Genomic DNA, 23,345 nt, shown 5'->3' with positions numbered 1-23,345 from the left:
TATCCTTTTTCCTCTCATTTGGTCTAACTCCTATGCATCCTCCAAGGCCCAGTCAGGCCCAACCTCCTCCATGGAGCCTTCCCAGATTGCCCTAGCTCTTGGTGCACACTCTCCCTGCTGCACCCTGGAGCTCCTTTCGTCTGCACAAGAAATGCGTTTTAAGGGTTTAGTACAGAGCCTAACACAGAGTAAGTGCTCAATGAAAGGTAGCAGGAGTTATACTATAATTCATCCGTTATGTGTCTGCCCTGTCTCCTCAAGTGGAACGTCAGCCCTGCAATTAGAGGTTTCACGTTTCTTTTTGCTCTGTGGTCCCTGAGTGCCAACACATATAGGGTAGCTAATAAATGTTGTTTTTGTTGATCATTATCCCTTTGGGGACCTGTTTTTTCCCCCACATTTACTGATATCCCCTAAATGCAGAAATTAAATCATCTGCCTGCTTAATATTGGCACTGAGATTGGCTTCTGTCTTTTTCACCTCCTATTAAGATGAGGGAAAGAAAACATTTTCTCTTTGGGATGCTAAAGTGTCCCGTTCCAGTGACAACTTAGAAAGGAAGGCCCTAAAAGAACATAAACTACACAAGACCCCCAACTGTAGCAGGGGAAAGAGTTGAGATGAAACAATCTCTGGCTCCATCCGTACCAAAGGACCATGTGTCATTCCTGGGAGATAGAGGACTTAGCAAAGGCCCCTTGGTGTATTTAAATCCACTGCACACTGAAGTTGTCTCCACTTTGAGAAAGTCTCCAGGGAACTAGGTTTTGTCTGAGTCTCAGGGAAATGAAAAGTACCAGTGTGTTTAATGAAAGAAGGGCTCCTTGGTAGCTGGAAGACCCGCATGAACATGAAAAAGTTACCAGGCCCATTGACCTGAGTTTTGTCCACAGAGCACCAGGTGTGAGGCCATCTTGGTCTCTCTAGGACAATCCCCAAGTCTGCCATCTGGGCCTAGACGCCTGCTAGGTGGTGTCAGGAATCAAAAGAGGCCCCAGGCTCAGTGTATTTTGCTGCTTGAGGAAGCAGGTGCAACCCCTCCTGAATGCTCTTATTAATTTGAAAAGGCAGGAAGGTATAGTCCATTTCCAGAAAGTCTTTCTGTGAGTGATTAATCCTTTGTATGGGATCCAAAGAACATTACAAAAAGTTTCTACTTTTTCTTTCATGTCACTTTCCTATTCAGACAACCTCAGAGAAGCAAAAGGCCATCCCTCCCCTCAGTCCTCCCTCCCTCTTCCTTTTCCATGGCAACCGGGTTGTCTCCCCCTCACCTCCAGCTGAAGCACTCACTTCCTGGAATCTGCCTGCTTTTCCACCTCCAAGGAACTGGAGGAGGTTTGCGAGAAGCCAGCCCTCCTCAGGCCAGCACCAGAGTGATGTGGCCAGACGAACAACCCCCCCTCTCGCTAATGATGACCTAGTGCCATTTGCACTGTAGGCATAAGTGCAGATTTTACAGAATCATTACAAGACTCACCATCCTTTCTTCTGTGTCCTACTAAGGGCTCCCTTCTATTAGCCTTTGCGGGGCATGAATCAACCCCCCAAAGTGGGTGGGTGAGCATCCCATCCAGGAAGGCATACACTGTGGAAATAAAAGACATAGGATAGGAAGACGTTGCATATAGTGAAACAACAACATTGTATAATATTTTATAGTATGTTGAGTGTATGCATTTTCTTATACAGTACCTGTGAGAGTGAATTCCAGTAGGGCTGCAATTAGTCTGAGTGGCTTTGGTAAAGTTCCTGCACAGAGCTGACTCCCGTTCAAGGCAGGAAGCCTGCTGATTAATAGCACTGCTTTGTAACCACGGGTTCCGGGAGTTTGGGGACGGTTTGCAGCGGCCTGGAAGCATTGTTATTGATGACGGAGAGACGGATGATTGGCACCTGGCCTCGGTGAGCGCCTCAGAGGGCTCTGCTCTCGGCGCTGGTTATGTAACAGGATGGTACCTACATGAGCATCAAAATAGAAACAGTTCCAGCAGAGACTCTAACTTGGGCTCACTGTTTCCAGGGTATCAGCGACTATGTTGGTGGTTCCTGATCTGAGCACGTGCACTTTGTTGTGGCCCTTAGGGACAAGAGGACAGCAGGAGCTGGCACCGGGCCTCTCCCGTCCTCTTGCTACGAGGCCGTGTTCAGCTGGGATGCACACCCTTACTTTAATGTTGTTGCTATACCGTATCCTCTTTCTGTAACCAACTGTAGATGTGGAAGCATTCTCATTTGGGTCCTGTGCGTCTTCTTGAACAATTGAACAATTAGAAGTGTTTAATGGCTACTGTCAGTGTAGCAACACAGCCCTGAGAGATAGAGTTGACAGGGGGCCCAACAGAAGTTAAGGGATCAGCCCAAGGTCACACAGTCAAGTAGCAGCAAGGCACAAATCAGCTCTGATTCCAAATCCCTTTCTCTTTTCACAACACTCCTCTGACTTCTTTCACTACCATTTGGATTGGTTAATAGAGAGATTGAAGAGGTATTTATCACCTCAGGTGAGACCTGCCCTGTGTACCGAAAGCAGAGCGGTAAGTAAGAGCTGCTGCATCCCCGGAGGGAGAAGATGGCATTGCCCCACACTTCCTGGACCACGTCAACAACTTTGGTGTCAGAGACCCAGGTGGTCAGCTTCCTCCCCTGGAACCGAGGCTGCGGAGGCCTTCATTGTCCCCACACGTGCTCCAGGGAGGGGCCCTCCTTGGTTCCTTTCTGGCAAGGCAGTGGTTTTGCTCATTTGGAAACGAGCGAGCCCATCATCCAGCCAGCTCTCAACCACAAGCTAGATGTTTCAGTGGGCTCAGTGACTGATAATAAACCTTTTTTTGTGCTTTTTCTTTTTGAAAGTGTACCCATCAAGCAATTATAATTTGCTTCTTAATTAAGATGCATGTGTAAGTCAAATTCCATTAAAGCCTCTTTCTTGCTCTCAAGCACTCAGACCACCAGAGAAAGTTTGGAACACCCGTCTCGAAAGGAAAGTGAATGATGTCTTAGGGAGAGTGGGCCCCTGGCTCCCAACCTTCCCTCTGCCACTGATTAGGTGGGTGCCTTTGGACACATTCCTTAAAAAAAAAAAAAGGAAAAGAAAGTTTAACGTCTTTACTGGAGTATAACTGCTTTACAATGGTGTTAGTTTCTGCTTTAAAACAAAGTGAGTTAGCTATACGTATACTTATATCCCCATATCTCCTCCCTCTTGCGTCTCCCTCCCACCGTCCCTATCCCACCCCTCTAGGTGGTCACAAAGCACTGAGCTGATCTCCCTGTGCTATGTGGCTGCTTCCCACTAGCTATCTATTTTACATTTGGTAGTGTATATATGCCCATGCCACTCTCTCACTTTGTCCCAGCTTATCCTTCCCCCTCCCCATGTCCTCAAGTCCATTCTCTACCTCTGCATCTTTATTCCTGTCTTGCCCCTAGGTTTTTCAGAACCTTTTTTTTTTCTTTTTTTTAGATTCCATATATATGTGTTAGCATACGGTATTTATTTTTCTCTTTCTGACTTACTTCACTTTGTATGACAGACTCTAGGTCCATCCATCTCACTACAAATAACTCAATTTCGTTTCCTTTTATGGCTGAGTAATAGTCCATTGTATATATGTGCCACATCTTCTTTATCCACTCATCTGTCGATGGACACTTAGGTTGCTTCCATGTCCTGGCTATTGTAAATAGAGCTGCAATGCACATTGTGGTACATGACTCTTTTTGAATTATGGTTTTCTCAGGGTATATGCCTAGTAGTGGGAATGCTGGGTCATATGGTAGTTTTATTTTTAGTTTTTTAAGGAACCTCCATACTGTTCTCCATAGTGGCTGTATCAACTTACATTCCCACCAACAGGGCAAGAGGGTTCCCTTTTCACCACACCCTCTCCAGCATTTATTGTTCATAGATTTTTTGATGATGGCCATTCTGACCAGAGATGATACCTCATTCCAGTTTTGATTTGCATTTCTCTAATAATTAGTGATGTTGAGCATCCTTTCATGTGTTTGTTGGCAATCTGTATATCTTCTTTGGAGAAATGTCTATTTAGGTCTTCTGCCCATTTTTGGATTGGGTTGTTTGTTTTTTTGGTATTGAGCTGCCTGAGCTGCTTGTATATTTTGGAGATTAATCCTTTGTCAGTTGCTTTGTTTACAAATATTTTATCCCATTCTGAGGGTTGTCTTTTCATCTTATGGTTTCCTTTGCTGTGCAAAAGCTTTTACGCTTCTTTAGGTCCCATTTGTTTATTTTTGTTTTTATTTCCATTTCTCTAGGAGGTGGGTCAAAAAGGATCTTGCTGTGATTTATGTCATAGAGTGTTCTGCCTATGTTTTCCTCTAAGAGTTTGACAGTGTCTGGCCTTACATTTAGGTCTTTAATCCATTTTGAGTTTATTTTTGTGTATGGTGTTATGGAGTGTTCCAATTTCATTCTTTTACATGTAGCTGTCCAGTTTTCCCAGCACCACTTATTGAAGAGGCTGTCTTTTCTCTAGTGTATATTCTTGCCTCCTTTATCAAAAATAAGGTGACCATATGTGCATGGGTTTATCTCTGGGCTTTCTATCCTGTTCCATGGATCTATATTTCTGTTTTTGTGCCAGTACCATACTGTCTTGATTATTGTAGCTTTGTAGTATAGTCTGAAGTCCAGGAGCCTCCTTCCTCCAGCTCTGTTTTTCTTTCTCAAGATTGCTTTGGCTATTCGGGGTCTTTTGTGTTTCCATACAAATTGTGAAATTTTTTGCTCTAGTTCTGTGAAAAATGCCATTGGTAGTTTGATAGGGATTGCATTGAATCTGTAGATTGCTTTGGGTAGTATAGTCATTTTCACAATGTTGATTCTTCTAATCCAAGAACATGGTATATCTCTCCATCTGTTTGTATCATCTTTAATTTCTTTCATCAGTGTCTTATAGTTTTCTGCATACAGGTCTTTTGTCTCCTTAGGTAGGTTTATCCCTAGGTATTTTATTCTTTTTGTTGCAATGGTAAATGGGAGTGTTTCCTTAATTTCTCTTTCAGATTTTTTCATCATTAGTGTACAGGAATGAAAGAGATTTCTGTGCATTAATTTTGTATCTTGCTACTTTACCAAATTCATTGATCAGCTCTAGTAGTTTTCTGGTAGCATCTTTAGGATTCTCTATGTATAGTATCATGTCATCTGCAAACAGTGACACTTTTACTTCTTCTTTTCTGATTTGGATCCTTTTATTTCTTTTTCTTCTCTGATTGCTGTGGCTAAAACTTTCAAAACTATGTTGAATAATAGTGGTGAGAGTGGGCAACCTTGTCTTGTTCCTGATCTTACTGGAAATGGTTTCAGTTTTTCACCATTGAGAATGATGTTGGCTGTGGTTTGTCATATATGGCCTTTATTATGTTGAGGTAAGTTCCCTCTATGTCTACTTTCTGGAGGGTTTTTATCATAAATGGGTGTTGAATTTTGTCAAAAGCTTTTTCTGCATCTATTGAGATAATCATATGGTTTTTCTACTTCAATTTGTTAATATGGTATATCACATTGATTTATTTGAGGATATTGAAGAATCCTTGCATTCCTGGGATAAATCCCACTTGATCATGGTGTATGATCCTTTTAGTGTGCTGTTGGATTCTGTTTGCTAGTATTTTGTTGAGGATTTTTGCATCTATGTTCATCAGTGATATTGGCCTGTAGTTTTCTTTTTTTGTAACATCTTTTTCTGGTTTTGGTATCAGGGTGATGGTGGCTCAGAGAATGAGCTTGGGAGTGTTCCTCCCTCTGCTATAATTTGTAAGAGTTTGAGAAGGATAGGTGTTAGTTCTTCTCTAAATGTTTGATAGAATTCGCCTGTGAAGCCATCTGGTCCTGGGCTTTTGTTTGTTGGAAGATTTTTAATCACAGTTTCAATTTCAGTGCTTGTGATTGCTCTGTTTACATTTTCTGTTTCTTCCTGGTTCAGTCTTGGAAGGTTGTACCTTTCTAAGAATTTGTCCATTTCTTCCAGGTTGTCCATTTTATTGGCATAGAGTTGCTTGTAGTAGTCTCTTAGGATGCTTTGTATTTCTGTGGTGTCTGTTGTAACTTCTCCTTTTTCATTTCTAATTTTATTGATTTGAATCCTCTCCCTCTTTTTCTTGATGAGTCTGGCTAATGGTTTATCATTTTGCTTATCTTCTCAAAGAACCAGCTTTGAGTTTTATTGATCTTTGCTATTGTTTCCTTCATTTATTTTTCATTTATTTCTGGTCTGATCTTTACGATTTCTTTCCTTCTGCTAACTTTGGGTTTTTTTTGTTCTTCTTTCTCTAATTGCTTAGGTGTAAGGTTAGGTTGTTTATTTGAGATGTTTCTTGTTTCTTGAGGTAGGATTGTATTGCTATAAACTTCCCTCTTAGAACTGCTTTTGCTGCATCCCATAGGTTTTGGGTTGCCGTGTTTTCATTGTCATTTGTTTCTAGGTAGTTTTTGATTTCCTCTTTGATTTCTTCAGTGATCTCTTGGTTATTTAGTAGTGTATTATTTAGCCTCCATGTGTCTGTATTTTTTACAGATTTTTTTCCTGTAAGTGATATCTAGTCTCATAGCATTGTGGTTGGAAAAGATACTTGACATGATTTCAATTTTCTTAAATTTACCAAGGCTTGATTTGTGACCCAAGATATGATCTATCCTGGAGAATGTTCCATGAGCACGGGAGAAGAAAATGTATTATGTTGTTTTTGGATGGAATGTCCTATAAATATCAATTAAGTCCATCTTGTTTAATGTATCATTTAAAGCTTGTGTTTCCTTCTTTATTTTCATTTTGGATGATCTGTCCATTGGTGAAAGTGGGGTGTTAAAGTCCCCTACTATGATTGTTACTGTCGACTTACCCTTTTATGGCTGTTAGCATTTGCCTTATGTATTGAGGTGCTCCTATGTTGGGTGCATGAATATTTACAATTGTTATATCTTCTTCTTGGATTGATCCCTTGATCATTATGTAGTGTCCTTCTTTGTCTCTTGTAATAGTCTTTATTTTAAAGTCTATTTTGTCTGATATGAGAATTGCTACTCCAGCTTTCTTTTGATTTCCATTTGCATGGAATATCTTATTCCATCCCCTCACTTTCAGTCTGTATGTGTCCCTAGGTCTGCAGTGGGTCTCTTGTAGACAGCATATATACAGGTGTTGTTTTTGTATCCATTCAGCCAGTCTATGTCTTTTGGTTGGAGCATTTAATCCATTTACATTTAAGGTAGTTATCGATATGTATGTTCCTATTACCATTTTCCTAATTGTTTTGGGTTTGTTATTGTAGGCCTTTTCCTTCTCTTGTGTTTCCTGCCTAGAGAAGTTCCTTTAGCATTTGTTGTAGAGCTGGTTTGGTGGTGCTGAATTCTCTTAGCTTTTGATTGTCTGCAAAGGTTTTAATTTCTCCATCAAATCTGAATGAGATCCTTGCTGGGTAGAGTAATCTTGGTTGTAGGTTTTTCCCTTTCATCACTTTAAATATGTCCTGCCACTCCCTTCTGGTTTGCAGAGTTTCTGCTGAAAGATCAGCTGTTAACCTTATGGAGATTCCCTTGTATGTTATTTGTTGCTTTTCCTTTGATGCTTTTAATATTTTTTCTTTGTATTTAATTTTTTATAGTTTGATTAATATGTGTCTTGGCGTGTTTCTCCTTGGATTTATCGTGTATGAGACTCCCTGCAATTCCTGGACTTGGGTGGCTATTTCCTTTCCCAAATTAGGGAAGTTTTCAACTATAATCTCTTCAAATATTTTCTCAGTCCCTTTTTTTTTTTCTCTTCTTCTTCTGGGACCCCTATAATTCAAATGTTGGTGCATTTAATGTTGTCCCAGAGGTCTCTGAGACTGTCCTCAATTCTTTTCATTCTTTTTTCTTTATTCTGCTCTGCGGTAGTTATTGTCACTATTTTATCTTCCAGGTCACTTATCCGTTTTTCTGCCTCAGTTATTCTGCTATTGATTCCTTCTAGAGAATTTTTAATTTCATTTATTGTGTCATTCATCATTGTTTGTTTGCTCTTTAGTTCTTCTAGGTCCTTGTTAAACGTTTCTTGTATTTTCTCCATTCTATTTCCAAGATTTTGGATTATCTTTACTCTCATTACTCTGAATTCTTTTTCAGGTAGACTGCCTATTTCCTCTTCATTTGTTTGGTCTGGTGGGTTTTTACCTTGCTCCTTCATCTGCTGTGTATTTCTCTGTCTTCTCATTTTGCTTAACTTACTGTGTTTGGGGTCTCCTTTTCGCAGGCTGCAGGTTTGTAGTTCCCGTTGTTTTTGGTGTCTGCCCCCAGTGGCTAAGGTTGGTTCAGTGGGTTGTGTAGGCTTCCTGGTGGAGGGGACTGGTGCCTGTGTTCTGGTGGATGAGGCTGGATCTTGTCTCTCTGGTGACATCCCTTAAACTTATCTTAGAATGAATGAATTGAATATTTGGTGAATTTTATATCTTATTAATTGCTCTATCTTTAGGGTGTGGACCCTAGCCACTAATTATTATTATTACTATTGCTTTAATACTGCTACTACTGCTTTTAATAGCAAGGAAGCTGGAGAAAGTGGGTGTTGGACTAAGAGTTGGGAGATCCAAGCTTGGCCACCTTTCTTATCAGTGTCCCTGGAGTGTCTGCCTCAAAGTTTTTAGGGTTCAGTTACATGACCCTGGCATATATAACTTTTTCCTGGGAAGAGAGGCCTCCAGATGAAGAGCAGAACAGCTCCGGCAAGAATGTCAGCAGAAAAGGCATGTTCAATGACACAGCCTGGTTTTATCCATACATGGAATAGGTAGTTCTCAACACAGAGTGCTTAAGGGCCACTGGATAGATCCACTTCTCCCTCCGAAATATTTCCCTCACTGCTATGTGAAACGGGACTACTCAGGGAAGAGCACAACAAGCTCTATAAGTGTAAGGAGGCAGCATGGAGCCATGCAAAGGAGTCCTGTCCTTGGAGTCAAAGACTTGGATTGGAAGGTTGGTTCTTCCACAGAATTAGCCTCTCAAACCTAGGGCTTATCCAAGTTATAATTAATGCAACAAGATCAATGGATACACTCCCCATGAAGCAAACTAGGAGCTTCAGCTGGAGATATTTGGGGAGCACGGCCTCTCCAGTTTGCCACAGGACACGCAGCAAGGTTGGTGGCTGTGGTAATCTATCTGTTCAAGGTGAGGCTGTGGGGAGCCCTGAGTAGGGCTTAGCAAGCCTCTCATAGCCGAGCCCATATCAAGCTAATACTCCAGCACCATGCCTTATGCTGTTCCCCCAAATGGCCTCTTACAGATCACATCACCCAAATCTAACATCTTGGTCATGGGTCCAATCTCTTACCAGCTCCCAGCACTATCTTGCTATGCTGTTACCAGATCATAGAATAACCACGATGCATCCCACATGCAGGGTCACCTGATGAGCATGGAGCAGCAGACTGTCCGTAGTGGGGGACATGCAGTCTGTTATCTACAGACCCAGATGCATGAGCCAGAGCCCCCCATGGCCACTTACTGGGTGTGTAGTCTCAGGTGTGTGAAATGGTGGCAGCAATACCTACAACCGGGGACCACCTAGCATGATGCCCAGTGAGTAGGTGCCCAGTGAAGGCGAGTGGTTACTAGTTTCAGTCTGTTCCTTTGGGCTGGGCACTACCTTACCCCAGGGTATTCTTGAGAAAAATGTAGTGAGTTACATCTTTGCTTAAACGTGCTCAGAGGCCTCCTTCCTCGTTGGCAAGAGGGGCACGAATCACTGGGGTGAGTGGGAGGGGGCAAGATCAGGTCAGGGGTGGGGTCCTTGGACACAAATTGCCAACCTTTCATTTTGCTCATGACCATCTTGCCCTGCTGAGCTGGGAAGGAACACTCTTGTGAACAGCTTGGGGGAGTGGGGTGGAGATTCCAGTGGTGGGAAAAGAGGGCTTGAGGGAATTATACCCACAAAACCCAACCCACCACAGCAGTTGATTATTTTTCTCATTTTGAAAAACTATTTTGGGGAACTTTTTGCCTCTAAATACTCCAGGCATACTACTTTGCTGCTGGTTTTTTAATCACAAGAATGCTCTAATATTGAAGTCAATTTTAATAGATTAAAAAAATCCATTTGTATTCACATCACCCTAAACCTCAGCTGTTTTGATATTTCTGAGTCCTTGCACAGTCCTTCTCCATAAAACCGGGTAATGCTGCCAGCAAAAAATAACTTATGCATAATGCATTTTAGTCTCTAAACGAAATCAGATGATTTTAGATTTAGGAAAGCTTGTATCGGTGAATGTGTTTATATTTCATTTCCTCCTGCATTTCTACCTACCTCTCTGCATGCCCTCCCCCAAATTTGAAATAAAAACATTCTCTTATAAAAGCCAACATTTTCCCATGGCTTGTTGGTTTCTAGAAATTTTGCACCTTTCAGATCTTTCTACTGTCCCCCCCTACCTCCTCCCATTCCAGGAATTTTTGTCCCCAGTGGCTAAAGGTGGCCAAGGTGGGAAGCTGGCTGAGAAGCAAGACCTCAGTGTAAATTTTGGCTTCATTACTTATTATTCACCATGTGTCCTTCAGCTTGGTTTCCTCATCTGTAAAACGATGACACTAATATTTATCTGAGAGGATTATTCTGAGGAGTAAATGAGAGAAAGTATTTTACATGATGCATTTATTTGGACCATTGGATAAGTGGTAACTGTATTAATTTCCTAGGGCTGCCGTAACAAATTACCATAAACTGAACAGCTTAAAGCAGCAGAAATTTATTCTCTCACAGTTAAGGAGCCCAGAAGTCTGAAATCAAGGTGTTAACAGGATTGGTTCCTTCCAGAGACTCTGAGGGAGAATCTGCTCCAGGCCTACCTCCTGGTTTCTGGGGGTTGCTTGCCATGCCTTGGCTTGTAGCTACATCACTTCAGTTTGTGCCTCTTTCCTAACATGGGCTTCTTCCTTCTGTGTGTGTCTCTGTGTCCTATCCTGTTCTTACAAGGACACCACTCACTACATTTGGGGCCCACTCTAATCCAGCACGACCTCCTCTTAACTAACTACATTTACAAAGACTCTATTTGCAGATAAGGTACATTCTGAGGTTCTGGGAGGCCATGAATTTGGGGGGGCACTATTCAACTCTTACAGGAACCATCATTATGGAAGCATAAAGAATATGATCCACTGCTCTCCTCTGTGCTGGCAAAATCCTGCAGACTGTCAAGGAGACCTTAGACTGTCCTGAGGCTTTCCTGGAAGAAACACATTTTCTCTGACATCATAACATTCCCTGTTTGTAATGCAGTCCAAGGTAATTCACGGGCCTGCCCTGAGTCTCTCACTACCTTCTCTGTGAAATGGGAGTCACTCTATCGAGCATGATGTACTGATCGACCCTCTCCATGACGCCCACAGCATCCAGTAATAACAAGTCATTGTCCGTGAGATTCCTTAGGGATGTGGGGAGAGCTGGCATGATTTTGGAGTTCTCCAGTCATGCACACTCCATTCTCAATGGCCTCTGAATCAAACACTGACACCGAGAAGGAAAATGAATTCTTAGAGACTCCCTGGCCCTTGTAAGACAGAGGATGCCATGGCCAGACTGGGTCCTCCAAGGGGTGTCTGTCTTCTAAGGCATCTCATTTCCCTCTCCCTGGCTCTTCACAAAGGCTTGGAGAAACCAGAAAGGAAGCAGAGAGACAAAAGAAAGACAGCAGCGTTATTTCCAGAATGACAGAAGCAGATTTCATGGTTGTTTGGTGGTGGTTGTTTTCTTGGCTTTGAGATGATCTCGCATTCCTGTTTCCAGCTCTTGGCAAGAGTCTTCATTCTTGGGGAGTGACCAGGTTCCAGTGTTGCCCTGAGCTACGAGTTGAAGCCACAGACCAAGCTGCTAAGTCCTTGTTTCCAGCACAAGGCTTTGTGCTCATGTCATTTTGCATCCTTTTTAAATCTGCAGTGGGACATGCACTACACCTAATCCACTTACCTGCTACAAGCAACGTGGCAGAGAATTCTCCACCTGAGACTTCAGTGCACAAGTTTTCTGTGAAATTATCAGCATCACTGTCACCTGTGATCCCAGGGTTCCCCCTAATCAACTCAAGTCCCCTCACTGAGGCCTTCAGGGTGAACTGGCTGTCAGACACTGACTTTGAGGTAAGCACCATCTTACTCCCAATAGGAGCTGCTCACAAAGAGGGGTCCTGAAGATGGGGTGGATGGGATTCTGGATCAGTGATCATTTCCTCCTCTTTCCCTGGTTTAATCTCCCCTCTTGTAAGATTCGGGCATTCTGTTTGGGGCATTCTACAGCCCTCTGTGCTAGATGCCCCTATAGCTTTGGACTTTTTCTCCATTTAATTCAGTCCAAATGAATAATATGTTCAATTTGTTACAAATAAAAGGTTTGTTTCTTATGGCCAACCACCCTCACACGATAACAGGTGTTAGAGGTGCTGACAGTAACTGAATTCTTTGGGTGAGACAGTTTGTGTGATGATCTCCTTAAAAACGAGGCCCTGATGAATTTGTACCTGGTGATTCTTCTTTTCTATGGTTCTGTAATTTTTCAGAAGGAAATTTATGAGGAGACATTTCATGTGGAAGAACGCACCCTTAATAAAAATATAAGTCTGGATGTCCAGCCATACTATGTGAAGGTTTCCTCTTGGACAATTCAGACCCAATCATTCACATTCAAGAGCCACGCCACTGCTGCTGTTTTCTAATTTGCCATTTGGGTCTCTTCCAAAGTTTTCACTTCTCCTTAGGCAGGACAAACCTGCTGATTGCATGTCTACTGGTAACCTCAAAGGCCTTCTAAGGATGTCTTTAGGGTCTAGGTGTCTGGACCCACTTGTACTGCATTATCCCCCAGGCCTACCTCATTCCTCAATGGGCATAGGGACCTCCTACAGTCATCATCAGCTTTGCCCCTGCTCCCACCTGCCATTGCTCTGGGTTTCTGGTGGGACCCAGTGGGCCTGCTTGGTCTAGGCTCGGTTGCCTCTCTGAGATACATAAGGAGTTCTTAAACCCAGCTGATGATTAGAGCCACTAGGGGAGCTTTCAAAAAGTGTGCATATCTGGGCCCCAGAGCAGACCTGTGGAGCCCAGGACTTGAAGGCAAAGCCCAGCATCTGGTATTCTCTGCACCTCAGGGGTGGGCCCTCTGGTATGCAAGGAGCACACATTCAGGAAGACTTCACCTCACCATCCAGTGTACATTCCCAGGGCCCACATACTGCTTCTGTGACTTCCCTGCTTACCTACCTGCTCCCTTGACATCTGGTTCATCTTTAACAGCTGCTGCTTATCTGTGCCTCTAAGCCTTGCCAGTTGCTTACACTTATAGAGTACGTAGTGTACACCGGACACTGTGGAAAGTGCTTGACATGTGCTTACTCTTGTAATATTCACAACAAGCCAATGATTTTATTTGTATGATTATCCCCTTTGTAAAGATGGGGGAAATGATGCAAAATTTAACAGAGAGGTGAGATAACTTGCCCTGGGCTGTACAGCTACTGCTGTGCTGAAACTGGAAGGCAGGTAGTTTGGCTTTAGAGCTCTCACTATTTTTCTAAACAGCTCTATTGAGAAATAATACGAATAGCATATAATTCACCCGTCTAAAGTACACAAGTCAGTGGTTTTTACTCTATTCACATACCATCACCACGATCTAATTGTAGAATGTTTTCATCACCCCAAAACAAAACCCCAAGTCCATTAGCAGTCGCTCCCCTGTCTCCTATCCCCCCAGGCCCTGGGAACCACTAAACTACTTTCTGTCTTAATGGATTTACCTATTCTGGACCCCTTCATATGAATGGAATCATATTGTATTTGGTTTTTAATGACTGGCTTTTTTTCACTTAAGCATAAAATTTCAAAGGTCACACATGTTGTAGCATGGATCAGTACTTCAGTCCTTTTAATGGCTGAATAATATTCCACTGAATGGATATCCCACATTTTGTCTATTTGTCCATCAGTTGACAGACATTTGGGTTATTTCCACTTGAGAGCCCTCATTCTCAGCCTCTTATAGTCTATAGCCTTTAATGATGAGGATGCCCAAGCTATTTCAGATTTGCAGATGTTCTAAAGCACATTCAGTGACTTCCCTGGTGGTCCAGTGGTTAAGAAGCCACCTTCCAATGCAGGGGACCTGGGTTCGATCCCTGGTCGGGGAACTAAAATCCACATGCCACAGGGCAACTAAGCCCGCACGTCGCAACTACTGAGCCTGTGCGCTCTAGAGCCTGTGCCACAACTAGAGAGCCCACGTGCTGCAGCTACTGAGCCTGCACGCTCTAGAGCCTGCACACCACAACTAGAGAGAAGCCCATGCGCTGCAACGAAGAGCCCACGCGCCACAGTGAAAAATCCCACATGCCGCAACTAAGACCTGACACAGCCGAATAAATAAATACATACGTACATACATACATACATAAATAAATAAACATTAATTTAAAAAATGAGGGCTGGCGGGCTTCCCTGGTGGTGCAGTGGTTGAGAGTCTGCCTGCCAATGCAGGGGACACGGGTTCGAGCCCTGGTCTGGGGGGATCCCACATGCCACGGAGCAACTAGGCCCGTGAGCCACAATTACTGAGCCTGCGTGTCTGGAGCCTGTGCTCCGCAACAAGAGAGGCCGCGATGGTGAGAGGCCCCGCTCACCGTGATGAGGAGTGGCCCCCGCTTGCCGCAACTGGAGAAAGCCCTCACACAGAAACGAAGACCCAATGCAGCCATAAATAAATAAATAAATAAAAATTAAAAAAAGAAAAAAAAAGAAAAAAGAAAAATATCCCCCAGGAATCTGAAAAAAAAAAAAAAAATGAGGGCTGTTTAAAAAGAAAAAAAGCACATTCACATCCTGGTCTCTTAATTGTTACTACTAACACTGATATTATCACCATTAAAATTGCAAATCCCTATTCTAGAAATAACGTCACAAAGAGACAGCAAGGTTAACTGATTTGTCTGAGATCACAGAGCCAGAAAGGATGAAATAAGAACTTGACTCAGGTCTTCCCATTCCCAGTGTCAGGCTCTGTCCCCTACACTGCCCTGCACATCTACTCCTGCTTGCATGAGCCCCCAAATCCTCCGCTATCATACCTGCCCTTCCCACATTCCATGTGATTCAAACAGGGCTGTCAGTCAAGGAGGAATTCCATCCTGTTCCTGACCTCTAGAAATGGAGAATTTCTGAGCCTCTCCACTGATCTAGGTCACGTGTTCAGTGTATAGCCCCAGTCCTGGTGCCCTCCTGGCACCACAGCTGCCCAGGACCCCGTGTCGGTACTAGGATGGGCCACAGGTTCACACGCCCTGAAGCTGTTCTTAAGAATTTGTTGCTGCTCTCCAGAAACCACCCAGTATTATCAACCATCCCCTGCAAGAAGCTGCTATTCTCCAACCCAAACTGCTCACAAGGGCTGTTCCTACAGAACACAACAACGCCATCTCTGTGGCAGAACCTGGCTCCTCCTTGACACTCTGCAGGATGACCTAGCCATAAGGTTCTGGGGTCTCCGGCCCAGAGGTCTGGTCACTGTTGGCCTTGGGACTCAGGCATGCAGGGCTTTCTGAGGGTGACCTCCAATCATGCCAGAGGCAGGCTGCCCTACTTTTGGACAGAGCTGCTGAGACTTCAGGGGTGGGGGGTTAGGAGGGTTAATAATGCTGATGGTGATGATGATGACGACCACTCGCATTTATGGAGCATTTACCACATGCCAGGAATTCCCCTAAACATTTTGTGAATGCATTCATTTAATCCTCACAACAATGCTATCAAGTGGTGCGCTATGATTACTTGCATGTTAAAGGTGGGGAAACTGAGGCATAGAGAGGTTGAGCAACTTGCCCAAGTTCACACAGCTAATTGGTGGCAGACTTGAGATCTGAGGTCAGGCAGGCTGGCCCCAAGAACACTTGCTCATCGCCCCCAAGCCGCGCTGCCTCACTGTTGCCTCCCAAGAGGGATGTCCGAGCCTCACCCAGCAGCGCATGTGGCTCACCTCTGGCGTCCCCTCCTGGAGCAGCACCAAGAAGGAAAGCTCCAAGGAGTCAGGGAGGCGGGACTAATGGACATCCATGAGAGCTGTAAGGGCAGCCGCTCTCTGAGGTTGCGTGCCGGCCGTGCCTGCCCCCCTGCCATTGGCCCATCTCTGAGCTTGACACCCCTCTGTCCTCATCTGCTGTCGTGAGCACTGTGGACCTTGTAAATTTGCTCAGGCTTGTCCAGAACAACCTCAAACTTAACACACCTAAAACTAAGCTTATCGTCTTTTACCAAAACTCTGCAGCCAGATTGCCCACCATCAGAGAGACTCCACCACTCCCAGCTGTGACCTTCGGAGTTCCTTCTCCTCCCTGCCCCGGTCTCCTGATGTGTGAAAGGGGGAAGTTTTTCCAACCTGTGGTTACTGCGATGATTAAATAAAATACTCCACAAAACGGCTTGGCAAGAGCCTTGCACATGAACATTTAATTAATGCTGGTAAAGACAACAGCAAAAGCAACTTTTCCATGTGTTGGCAGTAACCTAATTCCTTTGGTTCCAAGATATAACATTTTAGACCTTTTTTTGACTGTTCTATTTTCACCCTCTAGGGTGTTAGAGCCAGGCCCCAAGGAGAAAGGCTGTCAATAGGTAACACTGGGGTGAAGGATCTGCAAGCATGGAGTTCAGGAGAGGACTCCAGGCTTAGGTAGCTGGAAGCTAGGGTGTAAATCAGGAAGCACAGAGGACCGTTGTGACAGAGGGCAGCTCTGGTGGACACACATTCGCTGGACAGTTTTCGACATCCAACGATAATAAAAGTCAGCATTTGCTGGGTGATCGCTCAGCACCAGACAGGGATCAAAGTATTCCATGGATTAGCTCATGGAATCCTCCCAACAGCTGCAGAAAGCAGATGCCATTAGTATCCCCATTTTACAGATGGTAAAATTGAGGCACGGAAAGGTTAAGTAATGGGAAGGCTGAGCTTTGAAGCCGGTCAGTCTGGCTCCAGAGTCTACACTCTTGACTCCTATGTTATGCTGCCTCTCACCTCCCACGTGCCAAGCAGAGAGACAGGTCATCTCCACTTGTGTGGAGCCCAGGCTGACCCTGCTCGTTGGTGGTGACAAGATTACTGTGTTTTCCCCTCTCAACCCTCCTCCCTACGTGCTCCCTCCACTGCATGTGCTCATTTACATCTGTGGCCATCCTCTCCTCTCATGATCAATCCAGATCGTGCAAAGTCAAACACAATGCCCACCACCTCCTCCATGAAGTCCTCCTTGACTAAATACATCTCACAATGAACTTTTTTCCCCATGATTTTCCATAGTACTGTGATCTAGCTCTTTGTTATAATACCTTGTATTATACTTCAGTTGTTTAACTAGGGCGAGAATTATTTACCTAACGATAGTCGTGTGGAAACAAAATCAGGGAAAGGTCAAGTAACTTTCCCAAGGTCACACAGAAGTCCAGTGGTGGAAACTGGATAGGAGCTAAGTGCTTTTCTCAGTAGAGGATACTGAATGCCTCCCTGCCTGGCCCCAGTCATATTAATAACCAAAAGGTTCTTCTATGAGCATAAATTAAGGTATTTATGAAATTTAGTCCTTGATATCTCAAAGGGCTCTGGGCCTTCTGGGAGCTCCACAGGCTAAGCTGGTGGCAGGGATGTGCATATAGATGCGAGAGGTCACAGACGGGCCTCCAGTTAACCTCAGCAGGGCCCTTCCACCATGCACCACGGGGGTTCCTGCTGGCAACAGCCTAGATTCCAGTGATATGTCTCTGGCCCTGGTGCTTGGTGCCCCTTCCACATCTCCACTCCAAAACACTTGTCTTGCACAGGACACATTTCCGACAGTGGAAGAATGTGTGGAAATGTACCAAAAACCCAAAGAGCCTGTTGGTGTAAGTAAATATCATTTCTTATTTCTGCAGATGTATCCTTCTCTTGTTTATTCTTAGATGTGGCCTTGGGAAACTTAGAGGGGAATGATGAGTCAAGACGTAACTTAACAGCAATCCCAGGGAAGTGCAGCATCTTATTCTTAAAGACAAGAAAATCAAACTGTATTCAGGGTAGCTAAGGGACTTGCCTAGGAGCCTACCTCAAGTAGTGACAGGTTTTAAAATTTTCAGGCTTTCCATCTCCAGTAGATGGAACTAGGATGTCTCCTGAATATTTGTCTTTCCTATGAAGATCAGCATCCCACAGAGGAGTCCCTTTAGTGAAGTGTCATGGGGTTTATGTCGGAAAGACACAGGCAAAACAACCGGTTCCCCTGACAGTGAGTGAAAGATGGTTTTCAGGATGCTGGTTGCCTCCTTCCTAGTAATATCCCTTTGCAAAATGTGTGCAGACAAAACAGATCTTCTTTCACATGGTTACTAAGAATTGTGCATTTGCTTTTAGGTTGTCACCACCGGGAAGGAACAACTAGATTTTGAAACAGGACCACACATATTTGATTTGCAGATTTGTGTGAAGGATGACGTGGGTGTCACTGACCTGCAGGTCCTGACGGTCCAGGTAACGGATGTGAATGAGCCGCCTGAGTTTCAAGGCAACTTGGCAAAAGGTAAGACACACTGGGATGTGCGATGCAGCCCAGACGGTGGCATCAGGCAGGACGCTGGGGGACAGAGTGAAATAGAAAAGTAAATAAACAAGCAGCTGTTTCCCTGGAAAAGGCAGCTGCTTAATGAGTGGGGAATAAGTGAAACGTCCACCAGCCCAGGACTCCCAATAGTAACACCCAATAATTTACAAAGCCCTTTCCATCCATGGCTTCTCTTGGGCCTCTCCTGGTCCTGGGGAGGAACCTGGGGCTCAAGGACCTCAAGTGGATCATTCTGGAGGAACCTGGGCTGAGCCCGTTCACAGGCTTAGCACTGGATGCCGGCCATTGACTGACTGGTTCATTCTCCCCATGGATGCTGACCCCTCGAGGGGACTGTGTATTTGGGGTCTGCTACAGGGTAGGGACAATATAGGGGACCGGAGCATAGGGTAACATCCTGCGTGATCTCCCCCTGGCTCATGGCTTTGAAGGCCATCCATACGCTGACAACTCCCAAGTCCATTGTTATTTTTGTTTGTTTTCTATTTTTTGGATTCAATCATCTTTATTAGCCTATCAATGTCACATTTTATATCAGTACATACTACCTTGTTATTTTTTCAAAGGAATCTACTTTAGTACATCATATTTTTAGTGAAAAGTCAAATAAGATGGCTAAACATCAACCTAGCGTATTAATGTCCTCTGGACAAGGCAAGCTAGAAACACAGTCACTTTACACACACGTAAGGGTAGTGTTCCAAATTAACTAAGAAGCTGCTACACCAGCTTCACCCTTGAACTCCTGACTCAGATAAAAACTGTCCTACCCAACATCTCCATTTGGATGTCTAATGGACATCCATGATATTGTGATTTATAATAAGAAACATATATTTGGTCTTTGTCCCCTCCTGGCACAGATCCTAAAACCGTTGGAATGTCCTAAGTGATGAGAGTGATAAAGGTGTCTTTTCTTACATTAATGAGGTGACTTTTGGACCCCACCTAAGGATGGGGGCTGACCACTAGAGAAACCAACCATATGATTAGAAGGTTGGACAGTGGAGAGGGGGGAGGGGCTGGATATTGAGTTAAATTGAGTTCAGTCACTAATGGCCAATGATTTAATCAGTCGTGCCTATGTAATGAAGCTTCCATAAAAGCCCAAAAGAGCTCAGAGAGCTTCCGGGTTGGTGAAGACGTGGAACCTGGGGAGAGTGGGTGCCTGGAGAGGGCATGGGAACTCTCTGCCCCTTTCCCATACTGTGCCCCATGCATCTCTTCCATCTGGCTGATCCTGACTTATATCCTTTTATAATAACCCAATAATCTAGTAAGTAAAATGTTTCCCTGTGTTCACTAGAGAGCAAACCCCTCTAGCAAATTATTGGAACCCGAGGAGGGGGTTGTGGGAACTTCCCATCTAGAGCCGGTTGGTCAGAAGCACAGGTGACCACCTGGACGTGTGATTGGCATCTAAAGGGGCAGGGGCTGTCTTGTATGATGGAGCCCTGCAGCTGTGGAATCTGACGCTATCTCTGGGTAGACAGTGTCAGAATTGAGTTGAATTGTGGGACACCCAGCTGGTGTTGGAGAATTTCTTGGTCGTGTGGGAACCCCCCTAGACACACACTGGAACTGGTGTTAGAATCTGACATCTCAGACTTAATGTGCCCCCAAACCACTCTTGACTCCCATCTCCCTCCCCACCATCCCAGCCCAAATCTGCTTCTCTCATCTTTCCCATTTTAGTTACTGGCAACTCCATCCTTCCAGTTTCATGGGCCAAAACCTCGCAGTTACCCTTGATTCCCCTCTGTCTTTCACACCCAACATCAAACCCCTTAGGAAATCCTGCCAGCTTCTAAGTTTATGCAGAATCCAACCTCTCCCCAGCAACCCCACCATGGCTCGCCGGGAGCACGGCAGTGGCCACCTAATCGGTCTCCCTGCTTTGCCTTTGTTCCCTCTGGTTGATTCTTCTTACGACAGCCAGAGGGATCCTGTTAAACATCGGTTAAATCAAGGCACTCCTCTGCTTAAAACCCTGCAAGAACTTCCCATCTCCCTCACAAGGAGAACCAGAGTCTCCCTAAGGTCCTATCAGATCTGATGAGCCCCTACCAAACCCCATCTCCTCTCCAACACATCTCCCCTTCACTCCTCTGCTGTCGCAGTCCCGACTTCCTCACCCATCTGTGAATACCCCAGGCACGCCCTACCCCAGCATCTTTCCATCCGCCGTTTCCTCTGCCCCTTCCCCGGCATCTCTATGTCTCCTCCTTTCTTTAAGAATCTTGACTCCAATGTCAGTGAACCTTCCAGAAGCACTCTATTTAACATGGTAACCCAACTCACCACACTCCTTTCCCTGATTCGCCTCCGTAACACTGCTCAGTAACATTCACATATTTTATTAATTTATTTTATTATCTATACCTCCCCCACTAGAATGCAAGCTTCATGACAGCAGGGTTTTGTGTTCTGTGAACGGCTGTACTCCCAGAATGTAGATCCGTGTTTGGTACATAGTGAGAACTCAGTCAATATTTTTTGAATGAAAGCCTGAGCAGTGATCAAAGCAAATGTAAGCTGGAGCTTGGATGTAAGACGGCCTGGGTTTGAATTGTGATTCTATTACTTAGCAGCTGAGACAACCTCACCACTTCTCTGAGCCTGTGTCCTCGTTTGTAAAGTGGAGATAAATACCATACCTACTTTACAGGGCTGTTGCGAAGATGAAAGGAGAAAACATAAGTCCTCAGCATAGTGCTTCCAAAAGAGTGAGTTAATGTTAAAATTCTCAGTCATCTCTCAGAAAGGTTCTCAGAAAGAGATGCCAGGGCAGAGCATGGCGGCCCCTCGGGCAAGGCTGGTGGTGCCAGTGACCCTGTCTGCTCCCTCCTCACCCTGACGCCGAGAACTCTGAAGTAGACGGAATCCATGTGTGGTCCCTTTCCTGAACCTTTGTAGCCCTCCCTCTCCTTTTCTCCATATTCTCTCTGTTCTACTATAAGGCCTCTCATTTCAGGGACTCATTTCTGCTGAGATACTAAGTGCACTTGAGGGGTGACCTAGGCTCGGTTTAGGAGGAATTTGCACGTGAAAGTGGATCTGGAACTCACACTGGAGGTTCCCACTGGGTTACTTTCCACCGCTCTGTCCTTATCACTCCCCTCCCCCACGAACAAAAGTACCCTAGTCACCTCTCAACCCAGGAGATACATTAAGACTTGACACCAGCTTGGTCAACCCTAGCTCTTTCTTAATTCCCATAAACGGATCCACCCACGCAAGCTGGTCAGTGGTCATACTCATGGCCTTAATCACTGCTTTCTTCTTTCCCGCAATGCTTGGCTCCCTTTGACTATATACGGCTGTCCTGGTTTGGGAATTCCTCGTTTGCTTTATTTAATAAAATGTTTCTTTTTTCCCCTTTGCATGCCGGTATAGGTCTAGACCTCTACATAGTGGAAGGAGCCAAGCCTGGATTCGTTTACCAGGTGGAGGCCTTCGATCCAGAAGACACAAGTCAAAACACACCCCTCGGTGTAAGTCTCCTTGTTAAACCGCAGAGGGGCTTTTCTGTGTGGTCTCTGACACAGGAGCCTGGAGTCTCAGCAGGGTGGGCTGGGTGGGGGCAATGGGAGGAATCTGCTGTCCACTGCCAGGCAGAGAGCCCCGGGGAGGCTGGAATGGGCGAGGGGCTTCTGGGGACAGACACCCCACATTGGATCCATGGCTCTGTGTGATCCTGGACAAGTTCTTAATCTCTCTGAGCTTCAATTTCTCCATCTATAAAATGGAAGAGTAATAGTATAGCACCTACCATAGTAGGGGGATGGTTAGTATTAGATAACACACATAAAGCCACTTAGTCCAGTGCCTGGTGTATCAAAATTGTTCAATATTTTTAAAATTCTAAGGTGATAAAAAACCAGCTATATTATTCTAAAAATAAGCATAAAATGTATACCTCAAAGGCAGGCATTAACACTTCCTTTCCAAGAGATGAAGACAAGCTGCTTGGAGCCAAGTTTTAAAAGAGAATTAAAAGACAGTCCTAGGAGTTCCAAAGAAAAGGAGGATTTCCACAGAGAAAAGCAGGAGACTGAGTCCTGGAGCATTCCGTCATGGTTCAGTCTGAGACAGCTGATCCCTACCTTTTTAATCAGTTTCCTTAAGGGGGCTGCCAGTGGAGCTCTTGTAACCACTAACCCTCAGGCCAAGAAGCCTCTTAGCTTATCCCTGGGCAAGGATGCCTCAGCTCCCAGCTTGTGCACCCACCGCAGCTGGGCAGCCCAGGCTGGAGAGGAAAAAACCAAAGCTAATGCCACCTGACTAATCTCGGAGCAGACAAAACTCCAGCAAACCCACCGTACAGAGAAGAGAATTCTTGAAATATGACACCTGGGGAATTGGCAACGCCAGGAGGCTGTCTCTGCATTTGCTGCATGATTTGCAGCTTCAACAGGACTACTTTCTCTAACAGGAGGGAGCTTTGGGAATGAAATCCAGAACCAATAGAATATGGTTCTACAGGGTTTGCAACAAAGCTGTTTTAAGATTATTGAACATATCTTAAGTTAGGGAATAGTTTGTTATCATTGGAAGACAATCCTTCTGTCAAAAAAACAACCAATCAACCCATTCGTTCATCCAAGATTCTATTTGCATGAATAAGTGATTAATATGCAAACACTTAGTGGGTCCCTACTACCTGCTAAGAGCAATACTAGGTGCTTTAAATGCATACTTA

At 44.6% G+C, this 23,345-nt stretch overlaps 1 protein-coding gene and 1 long non-coding RNA gene across 3 annotated transcripts in view; one reads left to right on the top strand and one right to left on the bottom strand.

Annotated features, from left to right (window-relative positions):
* LOC309666310 overlaps positions 1-6,691 on the bottom strand; it is a 72,648-nt gene extending 65,957 nt beyond the window's left edge. Inside the window, exon 1 of the long non-coding RNA XR_014267038.1 lies at positions 1,482-6,691. This is a non-coding gene — a long non-coding RNA (uncharacterized lncRNA). The remainder of the gene's footprint in view (positions 1-1,481) is intronic.
* The window catches only part of CDHR3 (cadherin related family member 3), a 75,002-nt gene that overhangs the window by 2,481 nt on the left and 49,176 nt on the right, over positions 1-23,345 (top strand). For both annotated transcript variants that reach the window (XR_014266951.1, XM_082473527.1), the window contains exons 2-4: positions 11,950-12,149; positions 18,436-18,601; positions 22,040-22,137. Coding sequence is in view for 1 of the 2 variants with exons in the window: in XM_082473527.1 (XP_082329653.1) it covers positions 11,950-12,149; positions 18,436-18,601; positions 22,040-22,137 (464 nt within the window). In the remaining variant the exon portion in view is untranslated. The remainder of the gene's footprint in view (positions 1-11,949; positions 12,150-18,435; positions 18,602-22,039; positions 22,138-23,345) is intronic.

Source organism: Balaenoptera physalus (assembly GCF_965194825.1).
Source record: "Balaenoptera physalus genome assembly, chromosome: 8".
NCBI classification, from domain to species: domain Eukaryota; kingdom Metazoa; phylum Chordata; class Mammalia; order Artiodactyla; family Balaenopteridae; genus Balaenoptera; species Balaenoptera physalus.
Note: the sequence above shows the minus strand (reverse complement) of the source record. Positions and strands in the feature narration are given on the sequence as shown.